Raw genomic sequence first — 18,719 nt, 5'->3', positions numbered from 1 at the left:
CCCGTGAGGACTGCCCCTTTTACATGTGTTCTTACTATTCAGGTTGAGATAGAACTCTTTTTTAGTTGGCCTGCCTCTTTACTATTAATTGTTCTGTTTACTTGTGTAGTGAAACTTCTATCTCATCATTACCGTGCACTGCTTTATCTCCCGGGCCTCCCCATTGTCCCTCCCACAACAATGCTTCCATTTGCTTCATATCCTTTAATCTCCCCATGCCTCCCTCACACCCCTTCTACAACACTGCTGGCAGGCCTCCACCACTCATGAGGCCACTGCTGGTTTGCTAATTGTTTTGTTCCTTTACAAACTACTTTTATTTACATAGCACACCTAGCCATGGGCTGGAGGAAAAAAATACAATCAGCCCATTATCACACGATGTTTTGCCTGACAACATATGTGCCTAAAAGAGGTCCCAAGGGGCACCTAGTGACAGCCTATGGTACTGCACCCTCACAACACTTCTCGTTTTACGTGGCGTTGGAACTGCCATTTTCACTCCCTGCGCTACTGCACCATTGCAGGTGTACTACATAAAAACAAATGGTGTTCTTTTTTTTATTAAGGTAGAGAGGGCATATCTATTGCATTTATAACGCCAACAGCTCCAACTCCAACAAATGCGAGCCCTATTGCATTTCCAATGCTTGTTCCGCTTTCTATGTCTCCTGTGTTCTTCAGCACACATAGAAAGAGGAAACACCTCCCATGATTGTTTTTGTGCAAGAAGGTGTCCTACAACGCAGACACACTTGCTCCTTGGTGCAAAGGTGCCCATTGTGCAGGATCTCTTCACAGCCTTCGACACAGTCTCGCACCGCACCCTATCAAGCAGACTCTACTATGCAGGTGGAGAAGTGTGGCTCACTGGTTAGAGCAGGCAGACCCTGAAGCAGAGGTCAGACCCGGGACCAGGGTTCAATTCCCGACGCGGCAGGGTCTTGAGCTCAAATGTCCATGGACTCGATAATTCTCGCTTCGGTGCCTGACCTAATCATGGGTTCACACTCTGCAACTCTGGGCATTAAGCTTGCTTAATCGCCACAACGGCCCCCCCGCGGCGGGATGCCTGGCTTTCACCTTGGGGATGCCCTGTAGGGGCTATCTCACAGGGAAAAGCCAGGACGGGTCCCAAGGCAAGCGCGGAGATACCCCTTCGGGGGTCGATTCAGGCGCTATATAAGAAACATAATAATAATAATAATAATATGCAGGGATCAAGGACAAAGCCCTCAACTGGATCCACTCCTTCTTCTCCGATAGAACGCACCGCACCCTCCCTCTTGGATCACACACCGATCACATGCGGAGTTCCCCAAGGTTCCTCCATCAGCCCCACCCTGTTCAACATCTACATGGTCCCGCTTGCCCCAATCGTCACATCCCACAGATTCAACATTGTATCCTACGCAGACAACACTCAACTCATCCTTTTCCTATCCAATGAACCCAACTTATCCAAACATAGCTTTCAAGAAGGAATGGAAGCAGTTGCCAAGTGGATAAAGACCAGTTGCCTACAACTCAACACAGATAAAACCAAAGTACTCATCATGGGCCCACACCCCAATGCCTGGAACGACACCTGGTGGCCCCCCTGCCCCCAGGAACCCACCCACCCACACGGACCTCGCACGCAACCTCAAAATCATCCCGGACTCCGAACTCAAGATGGACCGCCAAATCAACACTGTCTCATCCTCCTGTTTCCACACCCTCCGACTCCTACGAAAGACCTTTAAATGGATCTCCCTCGAACACAGAAAGACCGTCACCCATGCCATCATCAGCAGCATACATGACTACGGCAACATTCTCTAGGCCGGAATCAACAAGAACCTCACCCGAAAACTCCATAATTTTCAGAACACCTCCGTCAGACTAGTCCTCAACCTACCGCGCCACTGCCATATAACCCAACACCTGCGTACACTACATTGGCTCCCCATCGAGCAGAGAATCAACTTCAAGCTTCTCACCCACGCCCACAAAGCCCTCCACAGCACCGGACCTGCATACATAAATCACTGCCTCACATTTCAAGCACCCCAAAGATCCCTCTGAACAGCCCAGCTCTCCCTTGCTACAGTGCCTCGCGTCAAGGAGACAAGAACAGGAGGACGTTCCTTCTCCTTCCTCGTGGCCCAGGCATGGCACACCCTCCCGCTCCACCTCAGCCAAACACCAAAACTCTCCAAGTTCACGTAGGACCTCAAGAACTGGCTCTTTGACGGATCTCCTTGAACATCCTGGACCTGCACTCCCCCCTCAACCTCCTCCCCAGCGCCTTGAAACCCACCCGGGTGAATAGCTGCGCTTTACAAACCCATGATTGACTGACTGATTGTGCACCAGCGCTGGGGGAAAAGACAGGAATGCACAGTATCTCATGGATACAGTGCCTTCCTGCCCTTTTCTTTTGACGCAGGCAACGCAGTAAGATTCCTTGTTCCAAGTTACCTTTCCTAATAAATGTGTTTATCCGATTAAACTGTCAGGTTTCATATTTTTTTTGCTTGTGTTCTTTATTAGTTTGCAGGCATTTATTCGTGCTATTCAATGCGTGACAGCGCTACGAGGAACGAGGCCTGGGTGATTTTAACACAGTGTGCTCAGGGCAACCTGCTAAATGCAATTTAAAAAAAATAACTATGTTGTAACCAATACATTCGGTTTGAGCGTGTTATTTATTTAACAAATCGGAGGCCTCAAAAATTGGCAGACTTCCTTTGGTTTACTCTGGCGCCTCAAACAAACTGCAAAACAAAAACAAATGAAGCAAGGTCGGAAAATCGGCTGCTATGAATCAGCAACCACAGGAAACCACATGATCATTCTCAGCACAGAAGTTGTTCATCCTGGGCGTGTGTTTGGAAATCGTGGCCTTTGCACATAGGGTGTAAAGGGCAAGCTCTAGAGGCAGGAAGACCGCATACCTTGGATTTCAGAGCCAGGGTCGGGTGCTTTGACCGCTCTCTGGTATCTCTGGCTTCCAGCTGCGTCAGCAGTTTCTGGTAGTACAGTTCCAGTTCTTGCCGCAGTTTGTTTACCTTTTCTTCCAGGAATGCGGTCATTTTCTTTGTTTCAAAGTATTTCTTTTTCCAAGCGTCACGAGCTGAGAGGGAAAAAAAACATATCTTTGCTACTGATAAAGGGGAGGATGTCTTAGTAAATACATTAGTCCATTTAAAAAGTGTACAGAATAAGTAAAAAATGTTTCAGTGATAGATTGCGAGCTACACCCTCCGAATGGCAATAGGAAATAATTATCAATCTATCCAAATGCTAATCCGAGTGGTCGCTGATATATCGGCATTTCTCCATGTGCGGCCTGCCTAATCTCCTCAAAATGAGAGCAATTAGAAACGACATGCAACCGACAGTATTTAGTAACATAACAGACCCTCACATTTACTTAAAATATAAGGGGGAGTATTACATGCTGCAACAGAAGTGGCCTTAAAAAAGAATCATAGCTTCTGTGCACGTTACCATCTGGAATAGTGAACCTATTGTGATTAAAACATATAGTGCCCCTAAAGCTAAGTCGGCGCAATGTATATTTTATTTCAAAAGGTGAAAAGCCCAAAGGGCTGCCTTCAAGCAGTTGTGAATGCTGCAGCACAAGTGGCAGTACCACATCACAGGAGACAAACCACCTTGCATACACCAAATATAGCACAGATATGCAGTAGTTTTCCAGCATTGAGCTCACAATAGTACTTGCCACTTGAGAAACCACACACCAACATTCCAAAAACACATTGAGGCGTATTTACAAGGAAATGCGGGAGCGCAGCGCTGCACCAAATTTAGCAGGGCCGCGCTTCGCCATCTACGAAATGCGGGGATGCGCCATATTTACAACAATATGGTGCACCACTGTGCTTTCACTAGCGCTGGCGCTAAAAATAGCAGCATAGTGCTAATACAGGCACCCTTGCCTGCGTTGTAGTTAATGATTGTTTATGTGCAGGAAGGTGTCCCTACCTGCACATAAACAATCATTAATGGCAGAATGCAGCACACATAGAAAAAGCAAAAACAAGGTGGAATAAGAGTATTGCTCTTTGTTGCACCATTCTAGCACCTGCTATTGCTTGGCATTCGTTTTTGGCTGTACCTCATATTTGCACATCCTTGTAAATCTGGGGCAACATAAAAAAGCAATGGGTGTTGCAGTGGAACGCCCACAGAAAGACCGATTGCATGCCCCTTTCACCCAAAGTGATGCATGCAAAGGGGCTGTATTTACAAGGCTGAGTTAAGCCACTCAAAGTGCCTTAGTGCCGCTTTGTAAACATGAAGAAGGGCATAGCTCCACCAGAACATCGCTAAAAGTGATGTTCTGGTGTCACTATCCCCTTGTAAATATACCCCATTGTATGCATGGAATGTGGCCTTGTACTCCATACATCCAAAAGAGCACATTGCTTGCATTGATAAGCTCTATGTAGAGAAGCGTTGCTGTACCTAACAGCCTTCATCCCTTTCACCCAGCAACACTTTTCAAATCACACTCATAATTCTCCTTTGGCAAATAGAACTCTTGACAGTTTCATGAGTACACTACAGCAACAGCACCACCCCCTTTCCAAATTCTAAATGTATTCACATCTAATATTCATGGATAGTGATGTTTTTTCAATATTGTAGCACAGCATCAGCCCACTAATATTTCTACAAATAATCTCTGTGACACCTCCCATTTCTCATATGTAAGGTCCTGTTTTGATCTAGAAGAAACGTTTTTTATGGAAGTTGCAGGAGACAAACACAAGGCCCTGATTAACATAGTTAAACTAAGAAGTTTGGTTTACGACTTTGGGAATTCACAAAGGGCATTTACGAATACTATCTTTATGTCCACACTCAGGGGGAGATCTGCCTTGAGTGTGGACATAAATAATCTACTTGTGAATGCCATTTGTGAAGAAACTACTTGTAAATGCCATTTGTGAATTCCCAAACTCATACATTTTGACGTTTGGTCTTAGATTACCTTTGTGATTCGGGCCCAACATTTGTCTGGAAAGTGTCTATAATAAAGTTTCACAAATTACCTACTTAAAAAATAAATTAAAGGAAAACGCTATTTACAACAATCAGTTTAGGAACTATCCAAAGTCATCAGGACGAGGCACTCTGCAGAAACAAGCTGGCTCTATCACACACCCCTCCTCAGCCCCCCCCCCCAAGGCTGGGGCCCACCGCCAGATCCCTCGTTGCCCATGCCTTAAAACATCTCTATTAAAGATACGCAGCTAAGCACAGCCAAATGACCGTTGCACACAACCAATGAATGGAAATTCCACACCGCACAAAAAGGTGGCCCAGATTAAGAAACTTGTGTTTCCGTCACTGTCCTGAATTTCCATAAAGTGCTTCTCAGAAATATGTTTCTATTGACCAAACCAGCTCTTCTAGCTCCAAGCATTCTGTTTGTTTAGTTTGTGCTGTGCAATGTAAAAGAGACACAATGGAAGAGACCCAAAAATGCAAATACCAGAGAGAGAACGAGGAAGTCAATACAAAAGCAACATCCTGCAGATGTCGTTCACGTACACAAGCTCATGACTTTAAAAGCAAAGCGCATCCTTTGGTGAGGAACAAGTAAATATATTGATAATGGAAGGAATGTTTAAATAGGTAAATATATGAAAAGATGTGCCTAATTCAAATGATTCTACATGGTGAGTGTGAGTGTTCGCAAACAGCACATCCTTGTACAATACAGAAAGGGTACAGAACTGACCAATGCACATGGATTGAAGGTGTGTGCTGAATGTATGTGTGTTTGTAGTGGCACAATAAATGGAGATAACAGTACTAGGGAGCATGTGTGCGGTGAAAGTACTCTGGAAGTAAAGTGCGCCTGCAATGGTACATTACATGGATGACTCTGGGTTCCACTTTGGGAAGCCCAGGCTTACCTGGTGAAGATATGAGGAGTAGACTAATCGCCCCAGACAGATTTGTGGAGTGATGTATTCCAGTGAGCTGGCTGGGGCACACACTATAGGAAGGGATGAATAGACTCTCCCTTTACACTAAAAAAGGTTGCTCATTGATTCAGTGATTGATCACAAGGAATGGCCTGGACACATCTCAGTAGGGAGATGGGGCTGATAAAGGAATCATAAAGAGAAGGGCTGAGAGTCCAGGATTAACCTACTGATGCACGTATCACTGTGGTCGGATGAAAGTTTGTGCTGTGACTGGGGGGTTGTGGGGAGCGCAGGGTCGGATCTGTACATCAAGGTTTGCCCCTGAATGAACCCCCGAGGACCACAAAGGACACCACATGAGTCATCACACCCTCACTGGGCTCCAGTCAGAAGCCAGAGGATTGAATCTATCGACCCTCCCGGGAGGGGAAGAGTGACGTACCATATCTTTGAGAAGCAGGAGTAGCTCTGATCGCTGTGGAAAGCCAGCAGTGCAGCTCGAAGGAGAGAGCCTGTGCCTGCCAGTTGCTGCCGCGATTATCCCCGGTCAGCGGACTTTGCTGAACGGGATCCAGATGTGTCAGCACCCACGGAGAGGGCACTGACTGCACCGCTTAAAGTTTCCATACAGACGGAATGGGTAAGACTAGATATGGGCCTACGGAGCCCTAGTGGACTCTCTGCAAACAGTGCTGTGGCACCATAGACATTTTGACTAATTCCTGAAGAGTAGAAGGGCAAATTTTGAGTACAGCCTATTAGTGAGCATCCCCTGGATACAGTTATTAGTAAATGGGGAATAACCCTGACCACATTATAAGGTAGAAGGTGGGACAAAGAATTGCCTTACAACTACTAGAGCCTTGACTACATGGGAATTGAATTATTGCTCTTGGATGTTGTTTTTCCTTTGCATGTGTAACGTTAGAAATGGAATGCTTCTTTTTCTTATACTTATGAGTTGTGTTTACTTAACTTTATCTACACTTCCCGCCCGAGGGAGCAGCCAAGTGCAGAAGGGGTACATGGCCCAGTTGCAGGATCCATAGTAGGTCGGGCCATGGGACATCAGGAGTAAAACCCCTCAACAACCACGGTTGGGTCCCTTGCGTAACCCGTGGCCTTTGAAAGAGGGTCTGACGCCCCCACTCCACAAGATGGAGTAATTTGTACCCATCAGTGACATTCCAGATGAAAAGCAGGAAGAGGGTAATCATGCAATCACCAATAATGTGTTTCCGTCCTGCGAGCCTGGGCAGTTGTTTTCAGATTCCCTATTGTGCTGTTTTTCTACAAGCATATCGTCTTGCACTACCGTAATATCATGTGCTTTGGATTGTAGCTCATCCAGCATACAGAGCTAAACGAATTCCATTATATAAACTACATTTCGCCATACTAGGATTCCAACATAGAGGGCACTTTTAATTCTGAATTTGAACACAATTGGAAAAAAAACATAAATCGGCACCTGTAAAGGGGCAGGTTCGTGTAACACCGAGGAAGAGGGGTCAGGAGTCAGGGGAGTAGAATCCAAAGAGGCAGAGTCAGGGAATAGTGCTCTTAGGGAAGGCTTTATTTTTAAGTATGCTTTACGCCTTTTAGAAGTCACTCTTAATTTGGCAAAGTCCGAGGTCTCCGTCCTGACACCTCTTGTAAATCCTGAGTACTCCAGAATGATGTAGGTTATCGCGACACTCTCGTTGGTATGGAGGGTAGGAGATGTCGTCAATGAAGCGTGGACTCGTCCGGAGGCGTCCCGGAAAAGAAAGAGAAGAAAAGGCACAATCACTGGGACATCCGTACACGACTTGCAAGGGCCCGGGGAGTGAGGGAAACCAAGTGCTCAGTTACCAACAGCCGTTCGATGTGCTCGTGAAGGGGCGGGGGGTGTCCTGACTGTACACTAATTACACTGGGTCTCTCGGCTTCTTCGGGTCGCTCCTCCCCACCCAGCCCGCTACAGTACCCCGTACCTTGTCCAGCCACGCTACTCCCGTGGGACCGTGGCAGGGCGAAGCGCCAAATCGGTGGCCTCCTGGCTTGTCGCTCTCAGCTGGGCTCCTTCCACGCGCTCCTCCTACTCCTTCGAAACTCGACTCCGCTACTCTCCGTCTCCACTCCAACACACCTTCCGCCTCCAGGGAAACGCCGTCCGTCGTCTCCTTCACTCTTCCGGCATTTGACTCCTCGACGCTTGCAGGGGGCGTGGTCACGCCGGCTTGTAGTCCATAGTTAAAGGGACCGTGTTCTTCAATCGGAGCAAAGTGCCATACACTATCGGTCTCCTTCGTGCCCCATTCCTGCAGACCGGCGTCATCAGTCAGTGCAGGGACGGCAGGGGGGGTCCGCGGGATAGCCGACCACCAATCCTCAGGTACAGCAGCAGAGGCATCAGTCTGTATAAGGACAACAGAAAGGGGGGTCAACGGCAGAGCAGACCAGCCGTCTGCGTGTACAACATCACTGTCATCCCCCGGACCCGCCACCCCGTCACACACCTCCCCCCCTGGACTCTCCCGATCGGGGAGAGGGTGGACCCTGGACAGGTAGTCCGCGTTCCCGTTGTCTGATCCTTTCTTGTGCACCACAGTAAAGGAGAACGGTTGGAGGGACAGAAACCACCTAAGGACCCTAGGATTGAGAGATCGGTTGCGATACATCCAACTCAGTGGGGCATGGTCGGTCTGAAGGACAAAGGGGCGGCCCTCAAGATAATATTGCAGTTTCTCCACCGCCCACTTAATGGCAAGGCATTCACGTTCCACAGTGGAGTACTTCTGTTCTCTCGGGTATAGTTTCCTACTAGTAAACAGGATAGGGTGCTCCACACCCTCCTCGTCCTTCTGCGATAGAACAGCACCGATGCCGGTTTCTGAGGCATCAGTGGCGAGTATGAAGTCCTTGTTAAAGTCTGGGGATATCAGAACGGGGGCTGATGTGATTGTTTTCTTTAACAACATAAAGGCTTCCAAGGCCTCCTTAGGGGCGTTCTGAATCTCCCTGGCCCTCACATCCTTGCGTAGGAGGTTCGTCAAAGGAGTGGCCACTTCTGCAAATCTGGGGATGAATCTCCGGTAATAACCGATTAGTCCCAAAAAAGGGCGCAGCTCCCTTTTATTGGAGGGGAAACCTGTGTCTCTAATGGCTCTGATTTTCTCGTCTTGTGGAGCGATGGTGCCTTCGCCCAGCACATACCCCAGGTATTTGACTCTGGTGAAAGCCGCCCAGGACTTCCATGCGTTGATATGCAGGCCGGCTTCCTGCAGGGCCCGGAGGATAGCCTGTAGGTGTCGTAGATGTTCTTCCCATGTTTTGCTGTGGACAACTATATCGTCTAGGTATGCAGAGCAGAAGGTCGGGAAAGGCTTTAGGATGCGGTTCATGAGCCGCTGAAAAGTGGCGGGGGCGCCATGAAGCCCAAAGGGGAGAACCGTGAACTCAAAAAGCCCTTCGTCGGTGATGAAGGCGGTTTTCTTCCGGTCTTCCATCCTAAGGGGTAACTGCCAGTACCCCTTGGTCAGGTCTATGGTCGTAATGTATACTGCTTCTCCGAGTTTCTCTATTAATTCATCAACCCGGGGGATGGGGTAGGCGTCAAAAGAGGATATCGTATTCAAGGCCCGGAAGTCCATGCAAAAGCGTTTAGTGCCATCAGGCTTGGGCACCATGACTATCGGGGAGGCCCAGTTGCTGGTTGAAGGTTGTATCACCCCTAAGTCCAACATGTCTCTTACTTCCTGTCTTACTGCCTCCCTCCTGGCAGCGGGGATTCTGTAGGGCCGCTGTCGCACTATCTTCCCTGGAACCGTCTCGATCCTATGTTCTACTAAGGAAGTTTTCCCCGGCAGATCCGAAAAGACAGTCATGAAGGGCGTCAAGGTTGCATGTAGATCTCGTTGTTGCTTATTCGACAGTTCCGGATTGATGACTAGGTGACGTATGGTGTTTTCCTCCGTTTGTTTGTTCGGGATAGTCAAGTGAACCCTCTGAGGAGGAGGACCGATCCACTTTTTGAGGATGTTTATGTGGTAGGTCTGTGTTTTTGCGGGAGAGAGACGTAGCCGATAGGTGGTCTCACCTATGGTGTCTACTACATCGTAAGGGCCTTCCCACTCGGTTTTCTTTGTGACAGAGGGTAAAAGTACTAGTGCCCAATCACCTACTCCCATCTTACGGAGTCGGGTCCCTCGGTCGTATGTCTTCTTTTGTTTTTTCTGTTTTTGTTCGAGGTTTGCATAGGCCAGACTGCGTAGTTTCCCCAGCTTGGACCTCAATTGTGCGGTGTATTCCAGGGGGGTGTTTTTTTCTAGGTCCTCTTGCGCTTCCCATGCGTCTTTCGTGATCTCCAGCAAGGTTCTGGGTATTCTTCCATATAGAAGCTCGAAAGCTGAATGACCCAGGCTGCTCTGTTTTTGGGCTCGGAGTACATACAGGGCTAACGGGAGTAACCGGTCCCAGGCCGGGCCTTCGGAGGTCAGCATTTTCTTTAGGGTATTTTTGAGACTCTGATTATACCTCTCTACGAGGCCATCGGTCTGAGGGTGGTAGACGGATGTCTTCAGATGATGGATACCCAATGCTTTACAGATTTCTTTCATGAGGCGGGATGTGAAGGGGGTTCCCTGGTCGGTAACCACCTCCTTCGGGAATCCCACCCTAGAAAACAGTTCCACGAACTTTTCCGCCACATTGGCTGTAGTGGGGGATTTCAGGGGAAAGGCCTCGCTGTATCTGGTCGCGTAGTCCACTATTACAAGTGCGTACAACTGTCCTCGGGGGGTCTTTGGGAGGGGCCCTATGAGATCCATCCCTACACGCTCGAAGGGTACCCCGATGATCGGCATTGGTTGTAGGGGGGCTGCCGGGGGTTTGTGTGTGTTCTTCTTCTGGCAGATCTCGCATTTACTACAGTACTCTTGTACGTCCCTGTAAATCCCAGGCCAGTAGAAATGCCGGATAATGCTCTCTGTCGTCTTCTCTTTGCCCGCATGACCTGCCGTTAAATGAGCGTGTGCGAAGAAAAGCACTTGTTCTCGGAAAGATGTTGGAACCAAGAGCTGTAACTCCTTTCCAATCGCTGCCTCTCTGTACAGGAGATCCCGTTTTATAACAAATCTGGGATACGAGGCGCTGGTATCTTCCTGGGATGCCTGGGCCGCTTCCCATGCATTGAAGAGAGTCCGGTCTTCTGCTTGTGCGAAGCGGAAACTACGGTCTAGGACCCAGGGTTCCTCTGAGAGTAGAGCCGATTGGGCTGTATGTTTAGACAGGGGCAATTCATATACGGTTCTTCTGAAGAGTTCTAAGAAGCCCGGGTTATCCACTCCCAAGATCATTTCCTCTGGTAGTGTCTTTAATACTCCTACCCTTACGGTGCATTCTGGTTGGTTGTCAGTGGCAACGGGCACCTGTGCCACAGGATACGGTTTGACGTCCCCGTGTACACACCGTATGTGTACTAAGGCATCCTGGTCATATTGGTAGGGCAGGACATACTTCTCTTGTACCACTGACTGCCTACACCCGGAGTCCAGGAGGGCTTTAATACTAAACCCGTTTACCCTCATACTTACATGAAATGAGGTCCCCAGCTCCGCGGAATATAGGACAGCCTTTGGCAGGTACCCCACCTCCATAGGCTCCTCGGGAGGTCTTCTCCTGGGGCACAGGCGGGCAATGTGCCCCCACTCGCCGCACTCGAAACATTGAGGACCCCGGGGTACTGGAGGCTCCATCCGAAGAGGCCGAGGCCGGAAGGGCTCAAGAGCCGGTTTTGTCTTCTTGTCGCTTTTTACCAAGGACTGTTGCTTAGAGGACTTCTCAGGTTCCCACCCCGTACCTCGTGGTTGCGCTCGGGCATAGTTGGCGGCCATCTCGATGGCCTGTTCTACTGTAAGCCCCGAGTGCTGCCTCAACCACCTCTGGGAGCCGTAGGGGAGCGCCTCCATAAATTGCTCCAGGTATATTTGGGCCAGGATCTCTTCTTTGGTGCTGGTGCCCGACTTTAACCACTTATCCGCCATCATCTTCAAGCGGAAGAAGAGGGTTTTTGGATTTTCTCCCGGAACCCCTTTTTCCTTGCGGAACCGGAGGCGGTACGCTTCGGAGTCAAGCCCCAAGTGATCCAGAATCACGTTCTTTATCACGGCATACGTTGCGTTCCCAGCCGGATTCGCCACCTGATAGGCGAACTGAGCTTCCCCAGTTAAAAGCGGGGCCAGGAAGAAGGGCCACTTCTCCTCTGACCACCCCAGCGCTCTGGCAGCCCGCTCGAAATTCATCAAAAAGGCGTCCGGATCATCTCCATGTACGTATTTTTGTAATGAGATACCGGACGGGCTTGGCCCATGGACTCTGCTCTCCACGGTTACCGCCCCGGTGGGAGGGATCATCGTTTTCTGCATATTATCCATCTGAGCCGCTATAGTGTTCTTAAAGAGGTCTCTGTCTGCTTGGGCCGAGGTCATCTGGCGTTCGACAGCCCATTCCAGTTTTTCCTGTCCCTTTATCAGATGCTGTAATAGGGCGTCCATCTCGGAATCACAGGTGGACTGGGATGGATATCCCACTTCTGACACCAGTTGTAAAGGGGCAGGTTCGTGTAACACCGAGGAAGAGGGGTCAGGAGTCAGGGGAGTAGAATCCAAAGAGGCAGAGTCAGGGAATAGTGCTCTTAGGGAAGGCTTTATTTTTAAGTATGCTTTACGCCTTTTAGAAGTCACTCTTAATTTGGCAAAGTCCGAGGTCTCCGTCCTGACACCTCTTGTAAATCCTGAGTACTCCAGAATGATGTAGGTTATCGCGACACTCTCGTTGGTATGGAGGGTAGGAGATGTCGTCAATGAAGCGTGGACTCGTCCGGAGGCGTCCCGGAAAAGAAAGAGAAGAAAAGGCACAATCACTGGGACGTTCGTACACGACTTGCAAGGGCCCGGGGAGTGAGGGAAACCAAGTGCTCAGTTACCAACAGCCGTTCGATGTGCTCGTGAAGGGGGGGGGTGTCCTGACTGTACACTAATTACACTGGGTCTCTCGGCTTCTTCGGGTCGCTCCTCCCCACCCAGCCTGCTACAGTACCCCGTACCTTGTCCAGCCACGCTCCTCCCGTGGGACCGTGGCAGGGCGAAGCGCCAAATCGGTGGCCTCCTGGCTTGTCGCTCTCAGCTGGGCTCCTTCCACGCGCTCCTCCTACTCCTTCGAAACTCGACTCCGCTACTCTCCGTCTCCACTCCAACACACCTTCCGCCTCCAGGGAAACGCCGTCCGTCGTCTCCTTCACTCTTCCGGCATTTGATTCCTCGACGCTTGCAGGGGGCGTGGTCACGCCGGCTTGTAGTCCATAGTTAAAGGGACCGTGTTCTTCAATCGGAGCAAAGTGCCATACACTATCGGTCTCCTTCGTGCCCCATTCCTGCAGACCGGCGTCATCAGTCAGTGCAGGGACGGCAGGGGGGGTCTGCGGGATAGCCGACCACCAATCCTCAGGTACAGCAGCAGAGGCATCAGTCTGTATAAGGACAACAGAAAGGGGGGTCAACGGCAGAGCAGACCAGCCGTCTGCGTGTACAACATCACTGTCATCCCCCGGACCCGCCACCCCGTCACAGCACCGTATCATGGTGACACCTTTCTCTAACACAGGATACATACAACAGTGATGTCCTTTAAGTAGACCTAGCCACATGCTCAGAGCTCCGCTTTTACGCCAAACTACAGTTCAGTCTCCTGTACCTTAAATTTTTATACATCTGCAATCGGAACACCAACATATCGCAGTGTGCAGTCTGAAATTACATCCTCTAATGGGTGTTACAGTACACTAAGACGGTGACCTGATGAAGGCGACCTCGCCGAAACGCGCGTAGTCTCACTACCGCCTTGCCATCATCATTTGTGTCTCATGTTTTTACTCTGTACTGTCTATAATGATCATCATGACCGTGATTTAATACATGTCTATATTACATTGTAAAAAGTATTTTCCCTTTTTGATATATCTAATAATAACAATAATACATTTTCTAAAAAATGATGGAAATTATGATTCATTATAAATATATTTTTTAGGCCATAGCCTTGTAAGGAAATATAACTTTATGGTTTCATTACTATGTCACAGCCTTGACTAAGCTATAGACCTTTTTCAACTAATCACCAATGATGTGCCCTGGTTTAGCATCCCGAAATCCAGTAAAGAGCTGACCTCTATCCCTAGTGAAATGCCAACTGCAGGTCTAGACAGATGGTGGTTGGGGCTTTAGGGGTCATGGTAGCTCACTGCTTCAGTGATTTTCCTAGATGAAAAAAATATAGGAATCATTTTCTCTCTACAGAAATCCTTCAGGAGCCATTATAAGATAGTATGAGTGCGTCAGCCTTGGATGTCGATATTCAGAGCTAGCATCCTTGGTGTGGTTTTCCCCCTGATGTTCAGCCCTCCTGTTTGCTGACTTCGTATTTTCTGTCTTTAGGACTGCTAACCAGTTTAAAGTGCTTGTGCTCTCTTTCTAAGAAAAAACATTGTAGAATTGGCTTACACCCAATTGGTATATTGAATTTACTTGTAAGTCCCTAGTAAAGTGGCACTATCTGTGCCAGGACCTGTAAATAAAATGCTACTAGTGGTGCTGTAGCACTGATTGTGCCGCCCAGTTAAGTGGTATGTTAAAACATCTCTCAAGTCTGCCATTGCAGCCTGGCTGTGCAGTTTTAAACTACCATTGAGACCTGGCAAAGGAAACTTTTTGCCAGGCCCAGAGCTTACTTTCTAATGCATATAAGTTAAGAGGGGCCTGTCACCAGCCACAAAAGCTGGTCAGGGGACTGCGTGGTGGTAAATTTTTAATAATCCTGAGATCGTGGCACTATCTTCTTTGGCGTTTCATGATCTTGCAGTGGTTGATTGTATCTGCCCCAGGAGTGTCTCCTATTCTGTTGGTAACTTTTATAATAATAGAAGAGGATCTGATGGGGCCTCTAGTCTTCAGTGTTTAAGCTCCTCTCTGATCTCATGGAGCGAATTGGCTGGAGGGGCGGGTAAAGAGGTGATAGTGATAGCAGGGGATTTTAATTGTCATCTCTGTGAGTGTCCTTAATTGACTGATGCCACCAAGCCCAGATGTATGGTGACAGAGGGGCTCCACTTTGTTCATTCAAAGGAAGGCTCTGAGCTCAGAATGTTTTTGGAAGCTCATAATTTGATCCTTGATCTGGAGAAGTTGGTGGACTCACCTAACCCTAGTATTGTCCCAACCCTCTAATATTAATTTTATCTTTGTGTCTGCACCCCTGTTTTGTGTATCGCTGACTTTAATATTATCCTCAGCCCACTTAGTGACTATAACCCCTAGTCCATGGAACATGAAGGATTCATTGGCATCACTTGCTCATGTGGGGGTGCCACTAGTGGGCTCCTCTTTGGTGACCAAGGTAGGTGACTAAACTGGACCCAGGTAGACCCAGTGGCCTTTAAAGCTGCTCTTTGATGCAGAGGCCCTCGAGAAGGATAATGTGCTAGCTTTCGAGGGTATCACGAGTAAAGCAAAGGAATTATTGACTTTACCCTTAATCCATGTGGGCAGGCAACATCTGAAATGATTTGATAGGGCCTGTTTGAAGTGCCTTAAGCAGCAGAAGATAGACATGAAACAGGACCATAGAGACAAGAGACTTGTGGCAGCCAAAGGAGGGTTACAAGCAGACAGTAGTCAATTGCAAATATTCCCTTCAAGAACTAGCCTGGGATGGGTTAGTCCATGCAAGCAAAACAGGAGATAGTTCTCTTTTCTGGAGAGTAGTGAATAGACCCTTTTTTTTCAGATGAGACAGGCCCACATTTTGTACCCAAGTACCTGAGCAACAGTGCGTAGATAATTTTGAAGGAGTTTACAATTTTGGTGAGGTGGTAGAAGACAAGGTTGAGAAAGTCCTTCCCCTGGAGGTAGTAACCAGGAGTATACATGATCTCACTAGGAAGAAGGCCCTAGGTCCTAATGGAATTCTGCCAGATTTTTTAAGGATGGATATTGAGTTATGGGGCCCTTTCTGACGAGGTTTTGAAGGCAGCTGGATGCTGTGGGGTCCCGACTTTGTGGTCAATGGTGTTGATTGTACCAGTGTTCAGGAAGGGAGACAAGGACAAACCCCAATGCTTCCGACCCATTTCATTGATCAATGTTTTAGTTAAGGTCCTTGGGAGAGTAATACTAAACAGGCTGTTGGCCTGGTCTGACCCCAGTGATATTCTCATAGACGTCTAATACAGCTTTAGGATAGGGAGGTCTACATCAGACCAATGCTTGAACACCTATCTAATTACAAATAAGTACACTGTTGCCCAGCTTGAATCCCTCCACTTGTCTTTTATGGACCTTAAGTATGCGTTCAATAGGGTAAATCGTGACAAGTTGTGGGCTCTGTTGCTTGACCTAGGGGTAGAGACTAACGTGATGGCTTTTTTGGCACACCTGCATTCGCACACATCTGCATCTGTGTAATATTCACATGGTGCTGCTTGCACTCGGTCTTTTCCAACTAGTAGGGGAGTGAGGCAGGGGTGCATCCTTGCACAGTTTTTGTTCGCCCTATATGTTAATAAGCTTGAGCAGGCCCTTCTCTCGGCTCAGGCCGACTGCCCTAGGGAGGGTCTGAGGTTGCTCCCTGTATTTGTATATGCCTATGACGCTGTCCTAATGGCCCGCACGGTGAGAGGGATGCAGCTTTTTCTTGATAAATTTGTTGCCTTTATGGATAGCCTTGACCTAGCAGTGAATTTTACGAAATCATATCCCATGTTATGGTCATAGGTCCATGGTCTACCAGTTCTAAAACCTTCAAGGTGGGCCGGGTAAGCTCAGTCTAGTCCTTTCCAGATCTAGGGCTGCTATATGATGTCAAGAATAATTGGCAGACCTTGTTGGAGAGTAAAAGAGTGGAATTCCTTATAATCATAGGGGCTGTAGCCTGTTTTGCTTGTAAGTTGGGCTCATGGTCTCCTTAAGCATTGCTTAAAATGTATAATGCAAAGTGTGTGTCCCAGGTCTATAAAAGCAGTGAGATTTGGGGGTATGTGAAGACTGATATAATACAAACAGCAGAAAACAAATTCGTAAGGCGAATGGTTCAGGTCCGACAATCTACAGCTGCCTTGGTAGTACACGCCGAACTTGGAATTGGTTTTCTTGCCGAGTTACCGGCCTTTAGACATCTGCTTTGCTGGGTAACAGTCTGGATATGGGAGGATCTTAAGCTTATTAGATTGATCCTCTCTGATTGCTTGTCCCTAGACTGTGCAGAAAGAATTCCCTGGTTAGCCTACATTAAGACTGAATTTGGGGCACTAGGGAAAGCAGATGCTTATTTGACACCGCAATCCCTGTTGCACTGGGACCTACAAAGCATAAAAAAGTTGTATCTTCAGTAGGCATCATCAATAAGAGAAGGGGATGAAATGATGAAACCCCTAGTGAGGGAACATATGCCATTAAAGTCTGCTTAGGGAATTATTTAGTGCATATTCCTAACAGGCAAGACATGTTTCTTTTGGCCGGGTTCGATTTCACCAGTTACATCACATACTGACCACACCCTGTGGTTGGGCCTTCGTCTGCAACAGGTCACCCTACGGCTGCAACAGTAAGTTTCCCCAGGTTCCTACTAACCCTGTTGAGGACATTGAATTTTACGCAAGTATGCCCTACTCCTATGCATATACAATTACTGCCTAACTAACATGTTTTATTTTCCTTTGTGAGTTTTCTATGTGCAATTCTGGCATTTAAGCGCTCTTGATCTGACCAAATTTTATCTGTATGACTATAGCGCCCTGTCTTTTATCTTGTTTTAGTGCATTTTTATGATGTTTTCAATGTATATGTGTCATAACCACATGATTTTATATTCCCACGATCCGGATATTGCTGCTGTGGGATCGATCCTCTGCATCTTCACCCTGTCTGTCAGTTTGGTGAGTTTTTTCTCCAGCACCTTTATACAGGCGGTGGTGTCTGTTACCGTGGGTCTAATCTGCTCCAGGGTGGATTCCACGTTTAAGACTCTGTTCTTTTTGGTGGTCTTCCCTTTCCAGAAGGGGTTTGGCAGGTTTTGACTGGACCTTGGGCACTCCTCTGCAGTCTTCCTCCACGGTTCCCACTCTATTGTCTGGCCCCGGCGTGCTGTGGTAGTAAGTCCATCTCCTTAGTAGTCTGCAGCACCCCGAACCGCCATGGTATTCCTATCAAGGGCTGCCACTGACACTTCTCTCCAGTCCTTGGGTAGGGAGATCCTCTCACCTTCTGCTTGGGTTACTTCTACCACTATACCTTGGGCACAAGCACCCTCTGTGGTACCTTCCCTTCCCCTAGTAAGGCCGGGCAGGAGTTCCCACTTAGTCAGGAGGGATCTGTGATACTATGCCACCTTCACCAGTGTTTGGCCTTTTCCAGGGTTTCCCCCGTAGCTATGTATAGTTGTGGGTACTGTGTGTATAATATAGGCCTTCTTGATTACAGGGCATCACAGCAGTTTTCAAGTCACACTGCCATTGGTCCCCATGAGTACATTCAGACAGGGTGGCGAAAATGCTTACTTAAGGGTAAGTTCCACATGCTCTGCTCCTGTATGGTTCCACCTGTACCCTCAGCCCCTACCCTCATCAGTTTTGACCTAGAGTAGTGTCGTCCTAATGTGGCCACCAAAAATCTATAGAGAGCGATGGAGAGGTGCATTTGATGCTCCCCTATGATGGCCCTACCCCATCCCCAAGCA

General features: G+C 48.1%; 1 protein-coding gene across 1 annotated transcript in view; it reads right to left on the bottom strand.

The window, feature by feature from the left end:
- LOC147747514 (spermatogenesis-associated protein 1-like) overlaps nucleotides 1-18,719 on the bottom strand; it is a 496,200-nt gene that overhangs the window by 89,139 nt on the left and 388,342 nt on the right. Inside the window, exon 10 of the mRNA XM_086953980.1 lies at nucleotides 2,940-3,118. Within this exon, the coding sequence (XP_086810106.1) occupies nucleotides 2,940-3,118 (179 nt within the window). The remainder of the gene's footprint in view (nucleotides 1-2,939; nucleotides 3,119-18,719) is intronic.

This window comes from Lissotriton vulgaris, chromosome 1_1 (assembly GCF_964263255.1).
Source record: "Lissotriton vulgaris chromosome 1_1, aLisVul1.2, whole genome shotgun sequence".
NCBI classification, from domain to species: Eukaryota; Metazoa; Chordata; class Amphibia; order Caudata; family Salamandridae; genus Lissotriton; species Lissotriton vulgaris.
This window is presented reverse-complemented; position numbering and strand designations above follow the sequence as displayed.